This window comes from Lepisma saccharinum, chromosome 5 (genome assembly GCF_977018435.1).
Source record: "Lepisma saccharinum chromosome 5, izLepSacc3.1, whole genome shotgun sequence".
Taxonomy (NCBI): domain Eukaryota; kingdom Metazoa; phylum Arthropoda; class Insecta; order Zygentoma; family Lepismatidae; genus Lepisma; species Lepisma saccharinum.
Window position 1 is genome coordinate 82,755,602 of NC_139233.1, and position 22,601 is coordinate 82,778,202.

General features: G+C 39.6%; 1 protein-coding gene across 1 annotated transcript; it reads left to right on the forward strand.

Annotated features, from left to right (window-relative positions):
* The first annotated feature begins 19,968 nt into the window (after positions 1-19,968).
* Positions 19,969-22,440, forward strand: LOC145988415 (uncharacterized). The gene is made up of 2 exons (XM_083123297.1): positions 19,969-19,989; positions 20,454-22,440. Exons 1-2 carry the CDS (start codon positions 19,983-19,985, stop codon positions 22,319-22,321), a joined length of 1,875 nt encoding a protein of 624 aa, XP_082979423.1. The 5' UTR covers positions 19,969-19,982; the 3' UTR covers positions 22,322-22,440.
* The last annotated feature ends 161 nt before the right edge of the window (positions 22,441-22,601 follow it).

The following is a 22,601-nucleotide window of genomic DNA, read 5'->3' on the forward strand; positions in this document are numbered from 1 at the left end:
AATGATAATGGATAGTTATAGTCTTTCGGGGATGTACTCCTACCAAAAAAAACTGGACCCATCGGAGGTCCTTAATGCTAGACAAGTGACGGGATTTTCAGTACTCAAAGTGTAACAACTTAATCCAACCAGGTAGATATATAGTTATATATTTTACAGATATGATGCTTCAATACAATTCTCTGGGTACAACATTTATTTACTATAATTCAAGATTCTGGGTTCAGTAAGTACATGTTTGATATGAGTGAGAAAGCTCATATGAGAGTGAGTGAAATTCATTTTCTATATGACGGGTTTCTAGGAACTCAACTAAATTATCTCTCTTTCTAATCGATGAACTAATCAAGTGACCAACTATCTATAGTTATGATCGCAAAATAACGATTTAACAAAAATGTTAAATTTACTAATACTTAACTGAAAAACTGAAGATCGATTGCTCTCTTTCCCAATAGACAAACGCAGTTTCTCAGCTGCAGGATACGGAGTCTCGTCAACCAATCAGTCCTCTCGTGACGTCGCTCACTGTTGCAAAATATTCTATTATATATGTTATACCTCAACAAAATAAAAATAAAATATCCATGTGATAGAAGGGTTATATAGTCCAATGAGACGGTTCGTTGTCTTTTAATTTGCACGTAGTGACTATACATATATGGTGAAATTCGGGACAGCTGCAATCGAATAACTGGACCTGCCTTGAAGGGGATTTTGTTTTAGTAGCCACATTTTTGTCTTGTCCGACAGAGTATAAATTCGTCTGATGTCAAATCTATCATACTGCTCTTATGTCAAACATTTGGCTTTTCGTCGCAGAATAATAGGGTTTTAAACTCGATAGTTTTGCTCAATTTTTTCGTGGTAATTACAGTTGAAACGCTCAAGCAAACTTTGAACGCGAAAGTTAAGCTCGTTTAAGATATCTCCAAGTCCGTTGGAATCTTGATCTCCAAATTATTTTATTATTTGGAAGCTGTCTAGAATTCGATTTTTCATAGCTATCACCCAAAACCTGACATTGTCACACGTTCGTAACAGTAGCGGCTCTGACGGTTATGCTCGGCATGATCTATTTTACAGAAAAATAAAACTTACAGGGAGGTTATTTCAGTCGTTTACCGCGTGTGCGTCGGCCGCTCAGCGGCCCCTTCATGCAACATTTCCCGGCAAATTGCGTTACAGGAAGTCCGTAACAGAAACAGCTTGTTTTGTAATGTTTCCACTTTTCACAATTACAGTTACAATTACAATTGAAATAAGTAGTACGTACCATGTCGCAAGGATGCTGGAAAAGGTGTCCTCCCAAATACAAATATTTCTGGCACCTTATTTCTAACATCTAATCTTATATTAGACATAGCTACTTTATCCTCAGTTGTCGCGAGAGCGCCAGCAGCTTATCGGGTGAGTTGTCGACTGCGAGAGGGCGCTTCATACTGCACGAATACGACACCTGTCGGCAGTGATGCCAACCGTAGGGATATGTCCCTACGCATAGGGGCTTTTCACTATATTTCGCTCGCGTAGGGAAACGTAGGGACTTTTTCAATCTTGGAAAATAACATTTTATTGTGCAAAGATGCAAAGCTTACTCGCCAGTCAGTTGCACTTTCTTCGTGCTCGGTTTGGAATGAATGGATTAGTTTATCTGGATACTTTAGCGAGGAGAAGAAAAAAGACTAACTAACAAATCTCCATCAGAATTTTGGAACATGTTATCGGTTACCAAGAACTTTCAAGGCAAGTTCTTTTTTGAAAACATTTCCACTCTCGCGAAAATAGTGCTACCATTGCCACATTCTAACGCGGAAATCGAAAGTATATTTTCAATATACAGGGATACAAAAACAAAAAAGATAAATAAAATGGGACCAGAATTGTTCAAGACTGCAGGAAATACAGCATCACCAATCAACATCTATCTCTTCACAGCAGCAACATGTATGACTTCAAATAACATAATCAACAGTAAACGACTCAACGTTATTCATTAGGGGTGTGCGGGATAACGAAAAGTCAGGACCGGGATCGGGAAAAGAAATTTCCTGTCCCGATCCCGACTTTTCGGGATCCCGAGCAGTCGGAAAATACAGAATGATCACTTTAAAAAGTCGTTAATTCGCGGCGTTTTCTGCATTGTAAGTTTCTGGTACTTATCGGAAATTGTAAGTTTTTATTCTAGAAATGCAAAAACAATCACTTAAAGTGAAAATGACGTGTAGAATTCGACATTTCCAGAGCTTCGGGAAATTTCGAACATTTCTTGTCCCGAATGTCAGAATATAAAAATATTCTCGTCCCGATCCCGTCCCGACCCAAAAAAATTCTGTCCCGCACACCCCCATTATTCATTAAGGCAAGAATTTACAATACCTGACCCTTCTGTAATTTATATGGTACGTTTTATGCTCACGAAATAATTAGTCGTGATGATTTATCTCAAGTTAACATATTGGGGTGAGGTGAAAAAAATGTTCATTAACGTGTAGAAGTTGTAAAATAAGCTTTTCAATTCTCAATGATACTCCGTATACAAGTATGGTAGCCATATTTGTTGATATGAGCAATTGACGTTCGCAATTACTTGTACTTACGCTGTCTATAGCGTTGCCACACTGTTGATTCCATACTTGGAGAGCATGGATCGTGTAAGAATGGCGGAAGAGAACAATAAAACAATGGTTAATGTTGTACAGATTGTTAGGTGGAGTGTGCAGGAGGATGGCTGTGGGCTAATTAATAAACTTGCCAAAAGAAGGTGCTTACATGTGACAGTGACAATCACGATGTAGAAGAACATGTGAAATGTGGACTGATTTGATTACAGGTAAGTTTGGCAACAGTGTATCGATCGTAAAATTGCAGGATACGAAAATGGCGTCTTCGATGATGAACGTTTGCCGTTAAAGTGCTACAAAAATAAGATTTTTTATCGGTTCGTAATCACAATTAGCGCAAAACCATTCGCGGATAGCCCCACTGACCATTCTCGGTAAGGTTAGGTTATAAGTTAGGTTAGGCAAGGCAAACATAGTTAAAATTTGGGGTCGTAGTAATATCAGGAATGTATATTTCGTTTTTTAAGTATTGGAAACACAAAATCTTCCGGTAAATAACTAGACAATCGTGCCGATCGCGGACCACTCAATTTAACTTATTTTGCAATTTCTACACGTGACCCCCAAATTTTAACTTCAAATTCGTGATTAGGAGGCCTCAATTAGTGAGTATGCGAAAATTACAAAAATCCGGGAGGGGTCCTGTATTGTAAATTCGCTCCTTCATTAATTGTGGAAGCACCGAGCAGAAAGATTTTATCTTCTATTTTGCATGTGGTCAGTTGTAGGAACATTTTGACTACGTCTGTAGGAACATTGCCGAAAAATGGTTAGCAACACTGCCGGCTACAAGACGTAGTGAGTGTACGCACATGTTCACTTCTGTTTGCGTTTATCAGTACGTGTGTTGATTATACTGTGTTATTGAGTTAGTGCGATATTCAGTGCTAGTGCTTTTTTGTGTGGTAATTGTTATTCATTCATTATATATGCCGCTAAACAAATGTCTTGAACAAAGAGTTTTTATGTACGATAATTACGTGAAAACGAATTCTTGCAGAAAAGTGGTCAGGCAATTACGAGAGACAGGATCTCTTGAACCTAAGAAACGTGTTGTATTGCTGTTGAAGGAGGTCATTTTCAACATCTCTTATAACACAGGAGGTTATTGATCATCATTATTATTACTTTTAAGTATCATTTTACGCTTTCGGTTTGCTTTATGCGCCGGTATACTGTCTTCCCTTTCTGTCAAGTGAGGATAAAGTAGCGATGTCTAATCTAAGATTAGATGTCAGAAATAAGGTGCCAGAAATATTTGTATTTGGGAGGACACCTTTTCCAGCATCCTTGCGACAAGGTACGTGCTTATTTCAATTGTAATTGTAACTGTAATTGTGAAAAGTGGAAACATTACAAAACAAGCTCTTTCTGTTACGGACTTCCTGTAACCCAATTTGCCGGGACCTGTTGCATGAAGGGGCCGCTGAGCGGGCGACGTTCTAGCGGTAAACGACTGAAATAACCTGCCTGTATTTGTGCTTATTAACATGAAAATATAAAATCCATACTGTGACATCCTTTTCTTGCCTTGTTTTTCCTTCGAATTCTTCGTTTTTCTCAGGCGCACTGCACAGTCATGCTCCTCGTTCGAAGCAGCACTTTTGCAATGGGAACGTCGTCTGCTGCAGAAGCTCCCGTCGCTTCGCGTTACGTGAGAAGTCATGCCATTCTCCTTAGGCAGTGCTTTTCTCTGATTGGTCGAGACTTTGACAGCACCTACGCTGACACATGCGTCACCTCAGTGGTTTGAAAAGGGCATGCGCGCAAGCGAATTGGGTCAGCTGCGGTTCCTCTCCCGAGGTCTAAGTAGTGGTTTGTTATGGCGTTCGAACGGGAGTTTACACCTTGTGTATCGAAATTCAAGCGTTCGGCGGACTGCGTTCTGCTAATTGGTGAGCATGACCATATTGATTTATTTCCAGCAGCCACTGGTTCGTACTTTATCGCTGGCATCAACTGACTGAATGTGCGAAGTAATGATGCACGGTACGTTGAACATGGCAACACCGCAAGCGCTGACTGTCAGTGCCAGCCAGCAGTTTCCACGGTTCAACGGACACCGCTGTCTGCCTTGTTGCTACTTCAACGTACGATTACATCGTTACTCCGTTGTATAAAAATATGTATAAAATCGATTTGGCAATGTGAATTGACAATGATATAGGATTTTGAAAACAGATGCAAAGAACTTCAAAAGCAGATCAATATTGTATTTGTAGGATTACCCAATACTAAGAAAAAGTTGTTTCTCAATATTGATAAGAATTGATTTTTGACAAATTTTAAAAATCGGAAAATTAATTTACATCCTTTCTGCCTGCACACCGTACTAAAATTTCATCACAATCGGCCAACCCGTTTTTGATTTATACAATTTAAAAGAGAGCGATCGTTTGCAAAACTAAAAATTACCGGCCTTTTTTTTTTTCTTGTTCTCACGATGATAAGCGAGTCGCGGTAGCTCAGTCGTTAGGGAGTCTGACTACCATGCGAGAGACCCGGGTTCGATCCTCGGCGAGGGAGAACCGGGATTTTTTCCACCTGAGCTCACCCAACGTCGTATAAAGTGGGTACCTGGAGGAAACTCTGGAGGGTTAAAGGCGGCCAGGGGTGTGGTGCTGATCACATCACCCCACCTTTGGCCGTGATCAAGAAAGTGTGGGGCCCTATCTCCACACCCCCTACACGCCCCTAGTGCTCCTTCTCTTCTTCTTGTACCTAGTAGTCAGATACACAGCATAAGTGGAATAGGAAGCGTCCGTTAAAGAAGTAGCTAGAAGAAGGTCGGCCGGAGAAAACAAAGGAAGCCCGATTCTTATGGCGACAAGGTAGTTGGTCAGACTAAGCGAAGGATAAATCCTTCCTTTATTTTTTCTCCTTACTTCTTTCTTTCTTAAAAAGAAGTCTCCTTCTTTCGTTTTTTCCCTCCAGCAAGCCACAATACAGTTATGCAAAACACTACCGATGATATGCATAAGAGGTATCGTGATTGGTACAGATGGACTAAAGCTTGATTACAGTAAAAACACTACCACAAAAGTAAAGAAATAAGAAAGACGATTTCATAAATTGGCCTGGAGTTCTCCTCTCTCATCTACTCACGTGAAGTCACGGTCAGTCGTTATGAAATAGATAATAGTCAAGTAAATTACTTATTAATAAAAAATTAATAAATCAAATGTTGTTATTATTTATTAAAATGATTCAATCCAAACAGTAGAAATGTTATTAAACTTATTGAGTTGAGTTTGAGTTTTAAGTCCACTTTATGCACAGTAAGGCTAATCGGGACTGGACGTACGGTTTAAAGTGGGATCTGAACCACTGTGCCATGTGCCTCCACCGGGTATCGAACCATTACCTTCTCTATCTGAAAGCCTAATGGCTTGCTCCGGTCACATGACTAATCGTCATCAACTGGAGGCGAGATAACCGCCATGTTTAATTTGCTTCTTCGGAATCAATGTTGAACCTTTTTAGTGAATATGGAATTGTAATGGAAATTTAAGAACTGTAATTGAGTTTACATGACGTGTAAATATGCTTAATGTGCAAGAGGTTTGGTGTATAAGTGTTGTGTGCTCAATTGCAGAGGCAATTATGATGAAAAAGGTAAGAGTAACGTTCACATTTCTTCAAGATGTTGCTGAAAATGAGAAATGATTAGGGCAATTCCATGCCATTCGGTCCCTACGAAAATATACAAGTTAAGTAACAGAGGTTTTATACTCATAAATAAATAAGAGTAATAGTTCATGATGTAAACATTTCATGTGTCCGGAATAGGCATGCAATATACTCTTAAATGTGTTCATGTTTTATCTCTTGTCAACAATTTTTTTTTAAAATTTACCCTGATTTACAAACGTTGGTTGACGTTAAGATGCGTTGTTGCTTATGATTGCAAATTAATTTCAAGATTTAGTCAACGTTTAAAATATACGTTCGTGTCTACAAGCAGTTTGTTAGTGTAACTTTTATGCAAGCATTCGATAACATATTCATATTATTTGCACAAATTTTCAGTTTCGAAATATGCTTAATGAAAGAAAGCTATACGACAGGGCAAAGTTGATACATGTGTACATTTGCATTCTTATTTTAGCTCGCTTTATGCTTCTTTAGGCTAATCGGAGGCTAATGGAAGATATGTTGTGCATTCAAATACGAGGGTGCGATGTGTAACAAGAACCTCGATGAAATATTCGTGTGTAAAATTATCTAAGAATATATTACTTATGTTTCAAACACAAATGTTTTCACACAGAAAACATTTTGTTACCTAGCTATGTTAATATGAACTACAAATGTATTAAATTTAATAAAACTGTTTCATATGAACTGCTTTTTATTTTTGTATTTGTGAAGCTTCGATGTTCGTAACTTTGATTATTAAATCAGTGATAATGTTTATTGTTTCATAATTTTTTTAACATTCTTCACGATTTTATTAACAGAGTAAAGACAGTGTGAAGAAATATTCCAAATGTTTGTTTCCCAAGTGAACGCTAAGATCGAAATATTAATCTGCTTTTTCTTTTCAATGAAAATGTTGGAAACTCTAGTTATTGTCACAGATCTTACTAACTACAATGAAAAGATTCAATTTGTTTATTATCTTTCGTTCAATAAGTCAATAAGGTCGAAATTACAATGTGACAAATGATTACCGTTTATTCTTTATACACAGAAATGTAACATTGCTCTTGTACCAATAACTTTCGCTTTTGCTGCAAGGATATAGAAATTATGTTTTTGTATTGAGATTGTATAGCTACACAGAATATCTGCATTATCTGGTTGATTAATTTGGTAAAGTTAAAGACAATTTAATTCATTAGGTAACTTGGAAAGTTTGCGGTCAACCTAACATGCGGGGTTTTGATTTAATCAATTGATTTTTACATGCAACAGTTCATACAAAAGGGGTAACGAGTTTTACTGTAGCTGACAAATATTCCCAATAATATTTTTCAAATATATACAATGTCTAAATTTTTCCGCCAGGAAGTTTCTAACGGTTTTCAACCCGTTCTTTGTGCTATGCTAGGAATTTTTGTGGTGGCCATAGTGACTTCCTGAATGAAAATTTTGGTATAAATATTCAATATTCTATTTTTCTCTTCTAACTATATTCGTCGGGAAGGTAAATGTCAAAATTTATCTTCATAAAAGAAATAAATATAGCTTAATTCTCTATGATAAAAATACGACAAGGGGTTTACAGCGTTAAGACGATCGCCTCCAGATGATGACGTCTTGACTGAGCGCTGTGGCCTGAATCTCAAGATGGTCTTGCATGCATACGCTTATGTTTTCGACAGACACGAATCACCAAAGGCCTTTTGTAGCATGTTCAACGATTCAGCACACGACAGTCCGTTTTGCAACACAAAATTTCAAACACATTCTTTGCTCGATATTTATCTCCATTCTGCAAATCGCAGGACACTAGTCAACACAACTAACGTAAACAGAAACTGTGCACAAACTGATGGATAGATTACTCCAAGGTTATTAGAAGTATAGGTTGGGCCAATCCGTTGTTTACTCGTGATGACGAAACGACGGTAAGAGGTGAATTTATCCATGAAATGAATTCCAAATCTATGCGCTAGTGTTGCACTATGCAGATAGGAAACCATACCAGAAACTGAACACACGAAATCGAGTACACAAATGAGCATTTCCACCCATTTACATTTTGTGGCTTCAGACAAATTGAAAATAAATATCGATGGCTACTTTTTGTTATGCGGGACAGAATATGATTGATCGGAACGTTATTTTTTTAAAATCCCGACATTCAGGACGGGAAATATTCGCAATTTCTCGAGTATTCGGGAAATATTTGGGACGGAAAATTTCCGAAATTTCCCGAGGCTCTGGAAATCTCAAATTCTACGTCATTTTCACCTTAAGTGATTGTCTTTGCATTTCTGGAATGAAAACTAACAATTTCCGATAAGCTCCAAACACTTGCAATGTAGAAAACGCCAAGAATGAATATCGTTTTAAAATTACCATTCGGTATTTCCCGACTGCTCGGGATCCAGAAAAGTAGGGAAGTCATTTGCTGAAGTCGGGATCGGGACGTAATTTTTCTTCCCGATCCCGGTCCCGACTTTTCTAGATACCGCACACTACTTGTTATTATTATTTATTTTAGTTCAGCACAAGATACATCTTCCAAGTACGTTGAACATAATATACTGTGCATACCAGAAAAGAAAAGTTCAAATGAGAATTTATGTACGCTATATTTACACTAGGCTATGCACTTGTATGTTTTCTTCAGTGCACAACATGTTTCCGCGAATATATCAAAGTCTGCCTAACATGAAATGTAATACTGTTCAACTTTGCTTTCACGCAAACTTGGCATGCTCTCAGGCAGTGCCGTGCCCTAGGGGAAGTTGGTGCGGGTTATAACCACCCACCCCCTTTGGCCCAGTATTTCTAAAAAAAAAAAAAAAAAAAAACGTCAAATGTAGGAAAAGATGGCAAAATGACTACTAAAAATAGTGTACGTAACCCAGGCGCGGCTCGTGCATTATTTACCCGGGGGTTCACTGAAGTCATGTGACATATATTCAGTTTTCGCAAAATAGACTTCCTTCGCCTAACAAAAGGATGGGGGGGAGGGCTTAAAAGATTTGTCCAGATTTTTTTTTTATCTGGGAGTATAAGGTTTTGTAGTAGGGGTGTGCGAATAAATTTAGGGCTGAAACTATAATAAATTGTGCCTTTATGAAAAAAGTTGAGTTTTGTTGGAATATCATGGACGTCCTCAAGTAGGGGCAAGTAATATATTTTTTTCCCAGGAGGGCAAAAAACACTCCTTCAGTCTGAAGTTACTGCAACGCTTTTATAATAATTACCAAAAATTACTGTGACTGAAATTAAATTATATGCGTGTAATATATAATTTTTGGTTGTCATTCAATTTCCATGGGAGGCGGCCCCCTTTTCCCCTTCCGGACGTCCATGCCGACTAATCAGAACTGGTCCTACATTTATTAAAGGGAAATGGCAACTAATGGCATGTGCATACTAGGGATGGCCAAACGGATCCGGATCCGAAAAATCCGGATCAGTTCGGATCCAAATCCGGATCCGAAAGTTACGGATCTGGATCCGGATCCGAAAATTCCGGATCTGGATCCGGATCCGATAGTTCCGGATCCGGATCCGAAAGTTCCGGATCCGGGTCCGAAAGTTTCGGATCTGGATCCGGATCCGAGAGTTTCGTATCTCAATCCCATTATAATATTACCACACCTTAAAAGGTATTATGATCTTCGATTACAAATACATTTTTCATTAGTTAGTCCTACAATAATTCTTTTCAAGTGTTGTTCCTAAAATACTTTGCTACGCATCGGCTAACACACACGTGCACAAAAATAATCTTACTTGTTTAACATAAAATGTCAGAGGTGATTTTGTAAATGCCATTGAAACGAATATGTATTCATTCGAATGTATTGGAAATGGAAACAAACATAAATGTGAGACATTCCATTCCAGGATGAAACCTTTAACGCATATAACAAGATAGAAATGTTATACAAAAATTATACAATTTTTCTACAGTTACAGTTTTACAAATTGATATATGCAGTGTTATATAATTACAAAGTATAAGACTAACAAGGGAGGTGTTCTAAGTGTCCCCCTCCGATTTCCATGAAAATTGGCAGGTTCATAGTGGAGCCCAATGGAAGAAATACGTATTTTTTGTTTCAGCTAAAATACTGTCTTAGGGGCAAAACCCCCAAGATGAGGACAAATTGAAGTGAGGATCTGACCCCTGTGTCCCCTTCCAATTTCCATGATACTTGGCAGGTGTGTGAATAAACGGGCCCAAAGGAAGAAATACGTGTTTTTTTTCGGCTAAAAACTGTTTTAGGGGGCAACCCCCCTCAAATGTCAATATGAGGACAAATTTAAGTAGGCATTTGACCTCCGTGTCCCCCTCCGATTTCCATGAAACTTGGCAGGTTTATAGTGGGGCCCAAAGGAAGAAATACGTGTTTTTTGTTTCAGCTTAAAAACGGTTTTAGGGGGCAAAACCTACTCAAATGTCAAGATGAGGACAAATTTAAGTGGGCATTTGACTCCTGTGTCCCCCTCCGATTTCCATGAAACTTAACAGGTCTATAGTGGGGCCCAAAGGAAGAAATAGTGTTTTTTTTTGTTTCAGCTTATAAACGGTTTTAGGGAGCAAAACCCACTCAAATGTCAAGATGAGGACAAATTGAAGTGAGAATCTGACCCCTGTGTCCCCCTCCGATTTCCATGATACTTGGCAGGTGTGTGAATAAACGGGTCCAAAGGAAGAAATACGTGTTTTTTTTTCGGCTAAAAACTGTTTTAAGGGGCAACCCCCCCCCCCTCAAATGTCAATATGAGGACAAATTTAAGTAGGCATTTGACCTCCGTGTCCCCCTCTGATTTCCATGAAACTTGGCAGGTTTATAGTGGGGCCCAAAGGAAGAAATACGTGTTTTTTGTTTCAGCTTAAAAACGGTTTTAGTGGGCAAAACCCACTCAAATGTCAAGATGAGGACAAATTTAAGTGGATATTTGACTCCTGTGTCCCCCTCCGATTTCCATGAAACTTGGCAGGTCTATAGTGGGGCCCAAAGGAAGAAATAGTGTTTTTTTTTGTTTCAGCTTATAAACGGTTTTAGGGGACAAAACCCACTCAAATGTCAAGATGAGAACAAATTTAAGTGGGCATTTGACCCCTCTGTCCCCCTCCGATTTCCATGAAACTTGCCAGGTGTATAGAGGGGCCCAAAGGAAGAAATACGTGTTTTTTTTGTTTCGGCTAAAAAACTGTTTTAGGCGCAAACCCCCTCAAATGTCAAAATTAGGACAAATTTAAGTGGGCATTTGACCCCTGTGTCCCTCTCCGATTTTCATGAAACTTCGTAGGTGTATAGAGGATCCCAAAGGAAGAAATACGTGTTTTTTTTATTTCGGCTAAAAAACTGTTTTAGGGTGCAAAACCCGCCTCAAATGTCAAGACGAGAACAAATTGACGTGGGGATCATCTGACCTCTTTGTCCCCCCTCCGATTTCCATGAAATTTGGCAGGTGTATAGAGAGGCTCTATGCCCCCTGTTTCTTCCTATGCCATATTTACGTAGTTTCGCGGTCAGATCCCAACTTCAATTTCTCCTCATCTTGACATTTGAGTGGGGGTTGCCCCCTAAAAGAGTTTTTTAGCTGAAACACGAAAATACGTATTTCTTCCTTTGGGCCCATCTATACACCTGCCAAGTTTCATGGAAATCGGAGGCGGAGACTTGGACCTCCCTTGTAAGTGTATTAATTAATTACAAATCGCGCACGCACACACACACACACTATATATATATATATATATATATATATATATATATATATATATATATATATATATATATATGTTAGCAGGTAACAATATGTTATAAACACATTCTTACTTTCCAAAGAAGCGCATATGCGATGGCAAAAGGGATCCGGATCCGAAAGTTCTGGATACGGATCCGAAAGTTCTGGATACGGAACCGAAAGTTCTGGATCCGGATCTGGCCATTCCTAGTTCATACTAATAATCGAACCTGAGACCCTTTCGTTGATACGCGACAGCTTTGTTCAAATTTGGTGCTGGTCGACCAGCACACGCTTTTTTTTTCAGTGGACAAGGAAATTTGTTCACGTTAATTATGTGCATTTCTATCGGTCATTTCTTACCTGCGCGGACAGCAACGCCTATACTGCATCAAATGAATAAACCTAGGCAAAGTCCATCCCTCGCTTCACTCGCAGCATCACTTAATACTTTCCAACAGATATACAAGCACTTCAAAAACTAACAAACTTGAGACGATTGACACCTAGCGACAGCGAGTCACGTCTTCGCGCCATTCTTTCTCTTTCGCGAACCCGAAGTGTTTCCACCTTTAAGGAAAAACCTCTGAATGCATGCACGAGCTATTTTGGTAATGTATCTCCTTTATTTTAATCCATTCCATCTAATTCCAGCTTTTATTTGTTTCCACTCATCCATCTCTGCCACAATCTTGCATTTATTCCAAGAAGTTCGGAGCAAAAATGATACAAGAGAAGATTGAATATGTAATGTGTGCGCTTCAAACTTGAACCGCACACAGCAACACTGGAACGGAGGAAGCAGCGAGATCGGAGCCTTGTCCCGCGGCTTCTGCGAGAGAACAAACTGCGCATCACCGTTGGGTGGAGACATCGGTTCTGCAATATCATCTTCCATGTATTTTGCCCTATACCCTCCTCGAGCTTCTGCTCCAACACGAAGCTTTCACAATGGCACGAGCTGTCCTGTGGGGGTTCAACTGAGGGTCTGTATCAGGGCGGCCGATTCGCGGTTTCTTCTTCTCAGCAAAAGAGTTCGCCGTATTACGGACACAAATACATGACTTATTGTGTAGAATTTTTAGCGAAATCATGTGAAAATGTAAAGACATTGTTTATTGTTCATTCTCGAGGTGATTATCGTCTCGTATTACTGGGGGTTCACTGATCCTGTGCGCTATAGGGCCAACCGCGCCTGACGTAACCCCTCCCTTTCGAAAATCCTGGGCACGCCACTGCAGTCTCAGGTTAACATGCAAGGGCACATTTTGTCCACCTTTCGATGTGTAGTCTTTAATTTCTGCAGTAGAAATTTACCAATGTGTAAAATGATTAATACGACAACTTTCGTGTCGATATTTTATAAGAACAAAATATACACGAAGTTTGATATGGGATATGTCAATAATATTAATGTCTAATTTTGAATACAAGAAAATTAACCTATAGTCTAGTTATATCTATTAAATTAGTAAAAACAATAATACTTTAAGAAAGTTAAGAAGTAATGTAGTGTATTTTGTAATAATAAGAAAAAGTTTTAAAGTTAATGTCCATTAATGGAAAATGTGACACAAATAATCTTCTATAAACAAATGTTACATTAGCAAGCTCTTTAGTGTGGTTCTAAATTTAGATGTATTTTTATTCTTGAAGAGATAGTAGTAGTAGGCAAATTGTCCATGGCTATTTTCATTTTTTTTCTACATCCTGTGTTGTTTTAAATAATGGAAAGCAGATGTTTTCCTCTGCTTATTTCAATTTGTGATCACCAGATTGGGGGGAAAACACTGGAGGAAAATGATGATGGGCAATTCGCCTACCATTTCTTTTGCCATTGGTTTACAATTTTCTCTCGCTTTTCCCTACATATTCACATAAAGCAATAACAATACAAACTACTAATTTTTCATTCTATTTTGGTTATTTATTAAACGGTACGTGTGTGTATTTATATTGGATAAATTTACTTTGCTCTTCCGGTCATTTAAACCAATTGAGATGATGGAGAAGTGATAAAATAGATGGATGACCAATCACAGTTCCTTATAAGAGCGACCACAAGAAAAAGAACCTTCGTCGAAAAGTCCCCGCGCACCTTCCTCCTCTTTCGTTCAACTCGGGCTGTAAGAGAGCATGCTCCACTCTCCCCCTCCCCTCCACACTGGAGTACCTTACACAGGAGTCGCGAGTCTGCACAGATTTCTTTACTTGTGGTTCCATTATAATAGTAATATAAAAATGTACACTCCGGCAGTTTGTTTCTTTATACATCATATTTGGGTAAGATACAATTCAATCTATAGGTGTACACTGTATATAACACACACTATTACTGACTTCCTTGACCCTGGATGTACAGGGACAAGGAAAACAAAGAAATGAGCATAATTTTCTCTTCGGAGAAGATGTTGAACCTAAACCAAAAAGAACACAAATAATGAAGTCGACAATGTAAATTGATGAGATTTAGTAAATCATTTGATGAAATGAACTAATTCTGAGTGGACTAATCGCAAAGGACATAATCAGCTCAGATCCTATTACTTCTTCATGGTATGTGACGTAAAGTTCCCGCCCAACCGTTTGACGGCGTTAGTGGCTATCGTATCTCCTTTTCCACAGCCTGTAGTACACATCCTCATCTAGACATTGTTCTTGTTCTGGAGTTTAATATCTGCATACTGCAACACTGTCGTTCTGTCATTTTACGTGAATTTACATTGAAGTGATGCATTCACTTGGCCGGTTACACGTCATCGCAAGCAAAAACTTCAACCGTTACCATGGATATGGGCCAGGGCTGGATTACTCTACCGTTCTACGCACCAACACGGATGTTGTATTAATCATTTTACACATCGATAAGAAGCCACACTTGGTTTCTACTGCAGAAATTAAAGACTACACATCGAAAGGTGGAAAAAAATGTACCCTTGCATGTTAATCTGAGACTGCAGTGGCGTGTCCAGGATTTTCGAAAGGGAGGGGTTACGTCCACTATTTTTGGTAGTCATCCCTCATTTTGCCATCTTTTCCTACATTTGACGTTCTTTTTTTTTTTAGGAATACTGGGCCAAAGGGGGGGTTATAACCACCACCAATTCCCTCTTGGGCACGCCACTGCCTGAGAGAATGAAATATTACTTCATGCCAAGTTTGCGTGAAAGCAAAGTTAAACAGTATTACATTTCATGTTAGGCAGACTTTGATATATTCGCGGAAACATGTTGTGCACTGAACAAAAAAATACAAATGCATACCCTAGTGTAAATATAGCGTACATAAATGCTCATTTGAAATTTTCTTTTCTGGTATGCACAGTATCTAATGTTCAACGTACTTGGAAGATGTATCATGTGCTGAACTAAAATAAATAATAATAACAAGTAGTGTGCGGTATCTCGAAAAAGTCGGGACCCGATCCAGACTTCAGCAAATGACTTTCCTACTTTTCTGGATCCCGAGCAATCGGGAAATGCCGAATGTTCATTTTAAAAGGGTATTAATTCTTAACGTTTTCTAGATTGCAAGTGTCTGTAACTTTTGGAAATTCTTATTTTTCATTCCAGAAATGCATAGACAATCACTTAAGGTGAAAATGACGTGTACAATTTGAGATTTCCAGAGCCTCGGGAAATTTCGGAAATTTCCCTTCCCGAAAATTTCCCGACTAGTCGAAAAATTGCGAATAATTCCCGTCCCGAATGTCGGGATTTAAAAAAATTACCGTTCAGATCAATAATATTCTGTCCCGCATAACAATAAGTACCCATCGATATTTATTTTCAGTTTGTCTGAAGCCACAAAATGTAAATGGTGGCGTAGCGTTTCAACCTGAACGCGAGTATCTTAAATAGGGATGTAACTTGCCCCTCCCGATTAGTACTAGTTGATGGTAGAGACAGCCCTGAACGGGCAGGTACAAATATCTAACTTATCATTAAAATAGACTCATGATTCGTTTTAGACTGAAGTGAGCAATGCGAATGGCGGAATGGGGTGTAGACTAGCTTACCCTGTTCGGTTCAGAAATAAGACCAGTAGCTCCTGCTTCTCCGATGATTCCAGATTAAAAGACCTCGTGTCGCTCTCCTGCGCACCTATTTAAACCCTCGCTTGGCCTCTCGTCACCTCTCGCCAAAGGCCAGTGTTCTTACCATTTCCTGTGAAAGGCTTACCCTACACATTTCTGAACAGGAGCTGACAAGGTCTGCCAGGGTCAATATTTCTTAATCGAACAGGGTATGGTACGACACTCCCTCTTGCGAGACAATTTCTAAAATTGAAATTGTAATCATTAAAAGTTTAAATTGAACCTTCTGCCATTCACCAAAATTTAAAAGGTTTTTGTTTATTACATGAAAAAAAAGGTTACATAAAATAAAATAATAAAAAAAAATGTCGGACACCCTTCATCGAAAATTAAATGGAACAGAATTAAGCTCAAACTTGACTGCTGAAATAAAGTCTTTTGTTTTCATTAGCCACACGCTGGAAGAGTCTTTCGTAATCAACAATGCTGACGTTTGGTCAACATGCGATAGCAAATGTTGTTCGCAGGTCCGTGGAGTCAGCGGAAAGTTCAACACACTGCATCGTAACGCGAGACATGCGAATGGCTTCTGAATAAGTTCTAACTAAGCACCGAACGTAATCCGTGAGAAATCTTAAGGCCGCATGCTCGCAGTCTTCCACCTCATCAGGATGACAGTTCGAGGCGAGAGCAAAAAGACCGTGGTAAACACCAATCTCCACTGGACTGCGCGGCATGGAAGTGGATGCACTGAAGCCAATAAAAAAAACAACACACGCAGTATTGGCTACGCACAACCACACGAAGATTAAAAAAATAGTTGAAGATTATATTTTCACTTGCCATTGACGTTCGTAGCACACTATGTGTGCACACTATGACCTGAGAAATCAGAAGGCAGGGCAATCCAGATACACTCAAACCCCGGAGTCCTGGGGTACGAAGCACTGTGCCGGGAAATACACGGTCCTTGACCGATCCCAATTGCACTGGGGGGCCGGATTCGAATCCCGGTGTGGAAAGTTCAGGAATACTGTTCAGTAAAGGTCAGATGAAAAGACGTTGGCCGTGGGGCGGGCGAACACAGGGTAGTCCATGGAAAGCCACTACAAGTAGCGTTTCCAAGCCCCAAAATATACGTTGTCCAATGGCGAACACGGGGGGGGGGGGGGGGCGGGGCGGTATTTATGATAGGCCCCCGAAAGTTCACAGCAGACGCCATTGCATATTTCCGGCACACATCGTATAGCGACACATTTCGTACGCTGGTTGCATGCGAAAACGGAAGGTGTACCGTACCGTTGCATACAGTATGCAAGGTGTCCGGGGCTGCGATCACTCCAAGAAGGGGAACAGTAAACATGGCCACTGGTAGGATGAAACTGTTCACAGGTGGCCTGGCAGGTTGCTGATCCACAGGGGTGGGTCTCAACACATTTGGGTCGTTGACTGTACCCGGAAAGTTCCAATATGTGGTGAAGTACACTGCCTGGCCTTACAGAGCAAAAAGGGACGATGTACATGAAAGATGTTCATGCTTCTTCTTAAGGGGGTTAGAGTCGTGGAGGGGGGGGGGGGGTTGCTCTGTAAGATGAAATTTCTTCTGATGTTTCTGACGATGTTCCGATCCTGGGATGTCACTTGGAATAGGATTTTCGTTGCTGCTACGCTGGTCCCAATTGGTGGTAGATAATAGGAACAGGGGCGGAGACGACCAAAAAAGGGGATAGGTCGTTCTGATTGTGATTATCGAAGATGCATAACAGCAGCAGGGGCGTCTTGAGGTGAAAATCCCTGGCGATTTCAGCTCTCACACCAGTGACATACACCGCTGAAATCCAAAGGAGGCTGGTGAGCTCCAAAGCCTTCAGGAATGCGGTCTTCTTCCGGCCTCAAAAAAATCGCTGGACTAGTTTCGAAATTCCTTGAACTCGTGGAATTTCCGAACAGGGTAGGAAACAGGTAGGACATTGGAAAGACTACATTGCTCTCAGTCAGTCAATATTTAAAATATATAAAAATGTGTAAAGTAATCGTCTTTTATAGGCAAGTGAAAATCATGAGTAAAGATAAGTAAACTAAATTAAAATAAACTGCCCAATAAGTGATATAAGTTATAAAACAAAGTTTGAATGAAGGCTAAATAAAATAAAAGGGGGAAAATGTCATTTGACGCCTTAACACTGGAACACCATTAAAATGAAAATATGACTTCATCAAAAGTAATATATGTATATATTGACTAAATTATATATATAGCCCCTGGCTTCTCCCAAAATATAGAATAATATGCAAAAGAAACTGAAGTTATGACATGGCACTAAATGCCCTTTGTTGGTACATGATCAATATACAATAAATTAAACGAAAATATCTAGGATTAAATATTGATAAGTATATAAAAGTAATATGTAGATGGTATAAAATATATCCCCTGGTATCAGAAAATTAACCCGACGAAATCCATTAATATCATGTCAGAAGTGTCAAAGCATTGTAAAAAAATGAGGAACTGACGAAAAAAAATAATTAACCCAAAATTTGGTAACGTCACAGCTGTTAAAACGGACCTAGCCACAAATAAAATAAAGGGTAAATGACATGGCTCCAATGACGTTAAAATCATTAATTACGAAAGATACATAATAAAATGGATGAATAAATCAAGGCGACATAGTGACGCATTGTTAACGCTCACTAGTCAAGGTTGGTTTGCGCTTGCATACGCCTGACGTATAGCATAAATAAACAGTTAAAATGAAGTTTCAAATTAGTAATAGGATAACAGTAACGATTTCCTCACCCCTACAAATATCCTGGGAATCACGTTCCTTTCGTATGATATTACTTCAACTAAAGTCTATGACGTGTGGGAGATTAAAATATAAGCACAATTACTCACTATTACCTACTTTACGAAGATTAACACAAAATTAATCTGTAAGAAGTAATTAATTTCATTCGGGAAACTTTTGAAAATTCTGAAGGAACGAGGAAAAAATCGCATAAATAAGCGCCCTTGAAGAGGTTCTTATTAACATCTCGGTTGAAGGCTAGGAATTTCAGTGTCGAAGCCACCTGAGTGTAAAGTTCATCTACAACAAATTCCGCATCCATCCCGACACTAGACGAAAGGAAAGGTGTCATCAAATTCTCTCTCTCCGAGACTGAAATAAGATATGTGTCTTCCGCTAACTCGAATGTGGAGTAGAAACTGCGCACCGAAGTGGTAACTGCGAGGGAAATGCAATTCAGCATAAAGCAGGAACTCGAAGAGTCTAGCTAAAGACATCTTTTCAACTCTACTGGATGTGTGATCGGTGTAGGGGGGGGGGGGAAGGAAGGGAAGGGAAGATATATGGCGACCGTTCTGGATGGGCGGAGCCCCTCGTGAGTGATGACCAATAACAGGAACGTGTTCTTTCTCTGCGAGGAACACGACGATAGAAACTTAGGACTGGTAACGAGGGAGGCGGTGCCAAGGAACATGCGCTTTGCCAGATCACAAACAATTTGGCGTATACAGTATTTCATATATACTAAGGACTCTTGAGAGCCAATTGTCACATATTCCCCTGTGAGGAGGGAGAGGTTTTACATTTGCCTATTTTCTGAAGACGAAAATATTTCGTATTGTGTGCTTTGAGAGTTGAAGTTTTATTTAAAGGAACTGAATTGCTTTACTTCTCACTATTCAAATGTTAAAAATAAGAAACTTGCATTTAAGGTAAAACGAGGAGAGACGCCGCAGGCGGAGAGATGCCGCACATGCTGTAGTTTGCCTAGTACACATCAGATGGCAGCAACATTCTACAAGGATGTGTAACTGTCGTTCATTCCACCACGCCAGTGCAGTAGAGACGAGTGAAGTGAAGTGGAAAGGAGTGGGGCGCCTTCATATGAAAATTTCCTGTTGAATTGACCTTCGAAATTTTATGAAAGGTAAGTGTGATATATCCTAATAGAGTGCACGCTAGTTTCTACGTGACAAATATTTTATAGAATACTTGTTAGAGTATTTAGATTACCTTTCGCTCGATTTTGCACTGAAACTACAAAACCAGTAAAAAGCAATTGGTGCGGCATCTCTCCTCTCGAAAAAGGATTGTTGCCGCAGTGAAACAAAGGAGAGATGCCGCACATTTTTCTGTTAGGAGAGATGCCGCACTTTTCTCACCCTCATATTATAAGGTGTACAGTGTCATTTATTTCACCTTTTGACACGTTGAATATTTTGAACACAGTGTTACATATACTGTAGGCTATGTATTTTAACAAAGAATGCAATACAAACACAACAATATACACATGTTATTTATGCTTGTATATAAGTTATGTAAAATAGAGTGTACTTAAATATTAAATTGTCTAAAAGTTTCTAAGCACTCGTTTCTTATTATTTTCAGAATTCAAGATGCCCAACACATACAGAAGAAGATCTGCTAGAGCTTCGTGGTCTGATGAGACCCTGAAAGAGGCATGTACAAGAGTGCAAGCCGGGGACATAGGGAAAAGAGAAGCTGAACGATATTACGGCATTCCAGCGAGAACCATATGTCGAAGGATTGAAAAAGGCGATTTCTCCAAGAAGAGTCTTGGACCTGAAGGGGTTTTCGGTGCACATAATGAAAAGAAATTAGTTTCCCATATTCAACGTCTAGGTGCAGCAGGTTTCGCTCCAGACAGACAAGCAGTTAGGGTGCTGGCGTACAAATTTGCTGAAAAATTAAATATTAAACACACGTTCTCGCATGAATCGCAGATGGCAGGAAACGTATGGTTAAATTCCTTCCTGAGGAGAAATCCTGAACTTTCTTTGCGACAAGCTCAAGGCCTCTCTATCAACAGAGCTCAAGGAATGAATCGTGAAGATGTGAAAAACTATTTTACGTTGCTAGAAAAGGTTATGGAAGAACACGATCTAATGAATAAACCAGGTAACATTTTTAACGTCGATGAAACAGGATTCCCACTCATTAACAGACCTAGAAAGGTTGTGACCTCCAAAGGTGCAAAGACTGTGCACACATTGACTCCAAAAGAAAGGGGAGAAAATGTGACGCTGATAGGGTGTTGCAGTGCAGAAGGAACGTTTCTTCCTCCTGTTCTTATTATGAAAGGTGTGAATAAAAAACCTGAATTCGTTGATGGACTTCCTGCAGGATCCGATGTCTACATGAACCCTAAATCGTCGTACATCAGTGCTGATCTGTTCATGAAATGGTTCAAAGAACACTTTGTTCCCAGGAAACATCCAGGCAAAACGCTTCTACTCCTAGATGGCCATTCATCACATGTCCATGCATTAGAGCTTCTGGAGTATGCGGCTGAAGTCGGTGTTATTGTTTTGTGTTTGCCAAGTCACACTACACAAGCCCTTCAACCCTTGGACCGATCTGTATTTGGTCCAGTAAAATCATATTACAACAAGGAAGCAACATCATGGATGAGAACCCATAAAGACAGAAATATCACAAGATACCAAGCAGGCTCTCTCATTGGTGCGGCGTGGAATAAAGCTGCTTCTGTTGGAAATGCCATTTCAGGTTTCCGAGCCTGTGGCATTTACCCTTTGAATTCAAATGCTGTTCCCGATTACTTCTTTTCCTTTTCTGGTGCTTGTCAGTCAGGTCCTAGTCCACTTTCATCCACCCACACCATAATATCTGACCATAATGATTCGCAGGATCTAGAGTCACCTTCATCGAGTACCTTAGGAAGTCTCTCTCCTGTCACAGTTAAACCAACAACCTCGCAAGCAACACAACTGACACCAAAAGTAACTCAACAACCTCATTTTGTGCCCCAGAATCAATTACCAGGAATAAATTCAAACCCTTCAACATCTACCTGTAGTTCTACACCCACGGAAAGCCCCAGTAAGTACCTCCGCCAGCTGAGTCCCATTCCGGAAGTTCCTCGTCAAGGTAAAAGGTTCAAACAGTCAGCCGAAGTGCTCAATTCCGCTTCCAGACTTGCAAATATGAAATCAAAAAACTCGCAATCAACTTCCAGGATCAAAACAGGACAGAAAGAAAAAACAACCGGCACAAAGCAACCTGCGCCAGATGCTACAGCGAGTGGATCTGAGCAAGACATCAACAATTGTGTGGAATGCTTGGAGAATTACTTCCTCACGGCTTCCAAATCTGACTGGATCCAGTGTGTTACGTGTTCAAAATGGTTACATGAAACCTGCACTGTGTATGGAACAATGTGTGTGGACTGTGGAAGGAAGAATGTTCGTGAGAAGAACTTAAAGAGACAGAAGTGAGTCAGTGCGGCATCTCTCCTCGTGTTTTTCATGACACTCAAAATTCAATGCTTTTGTAATTTGAAAAAATATCCATTTAAATTCTTCCTAATGGATGCCAATTATTTTTTTTCTTAAAGTGCAAGGACTGTAGTTAAGTTTTCATGTCAATAAATTTCCACAAAAGCAGAGATGTTGTTTTTCTATTCAGTTATGAAAAGGTGCGGCGTCTCTCCTCGTTTTACCTTACCTCACAAAGCTCAGTTCACTAATTTTCTTCATTTAAACATGTTACAATCAG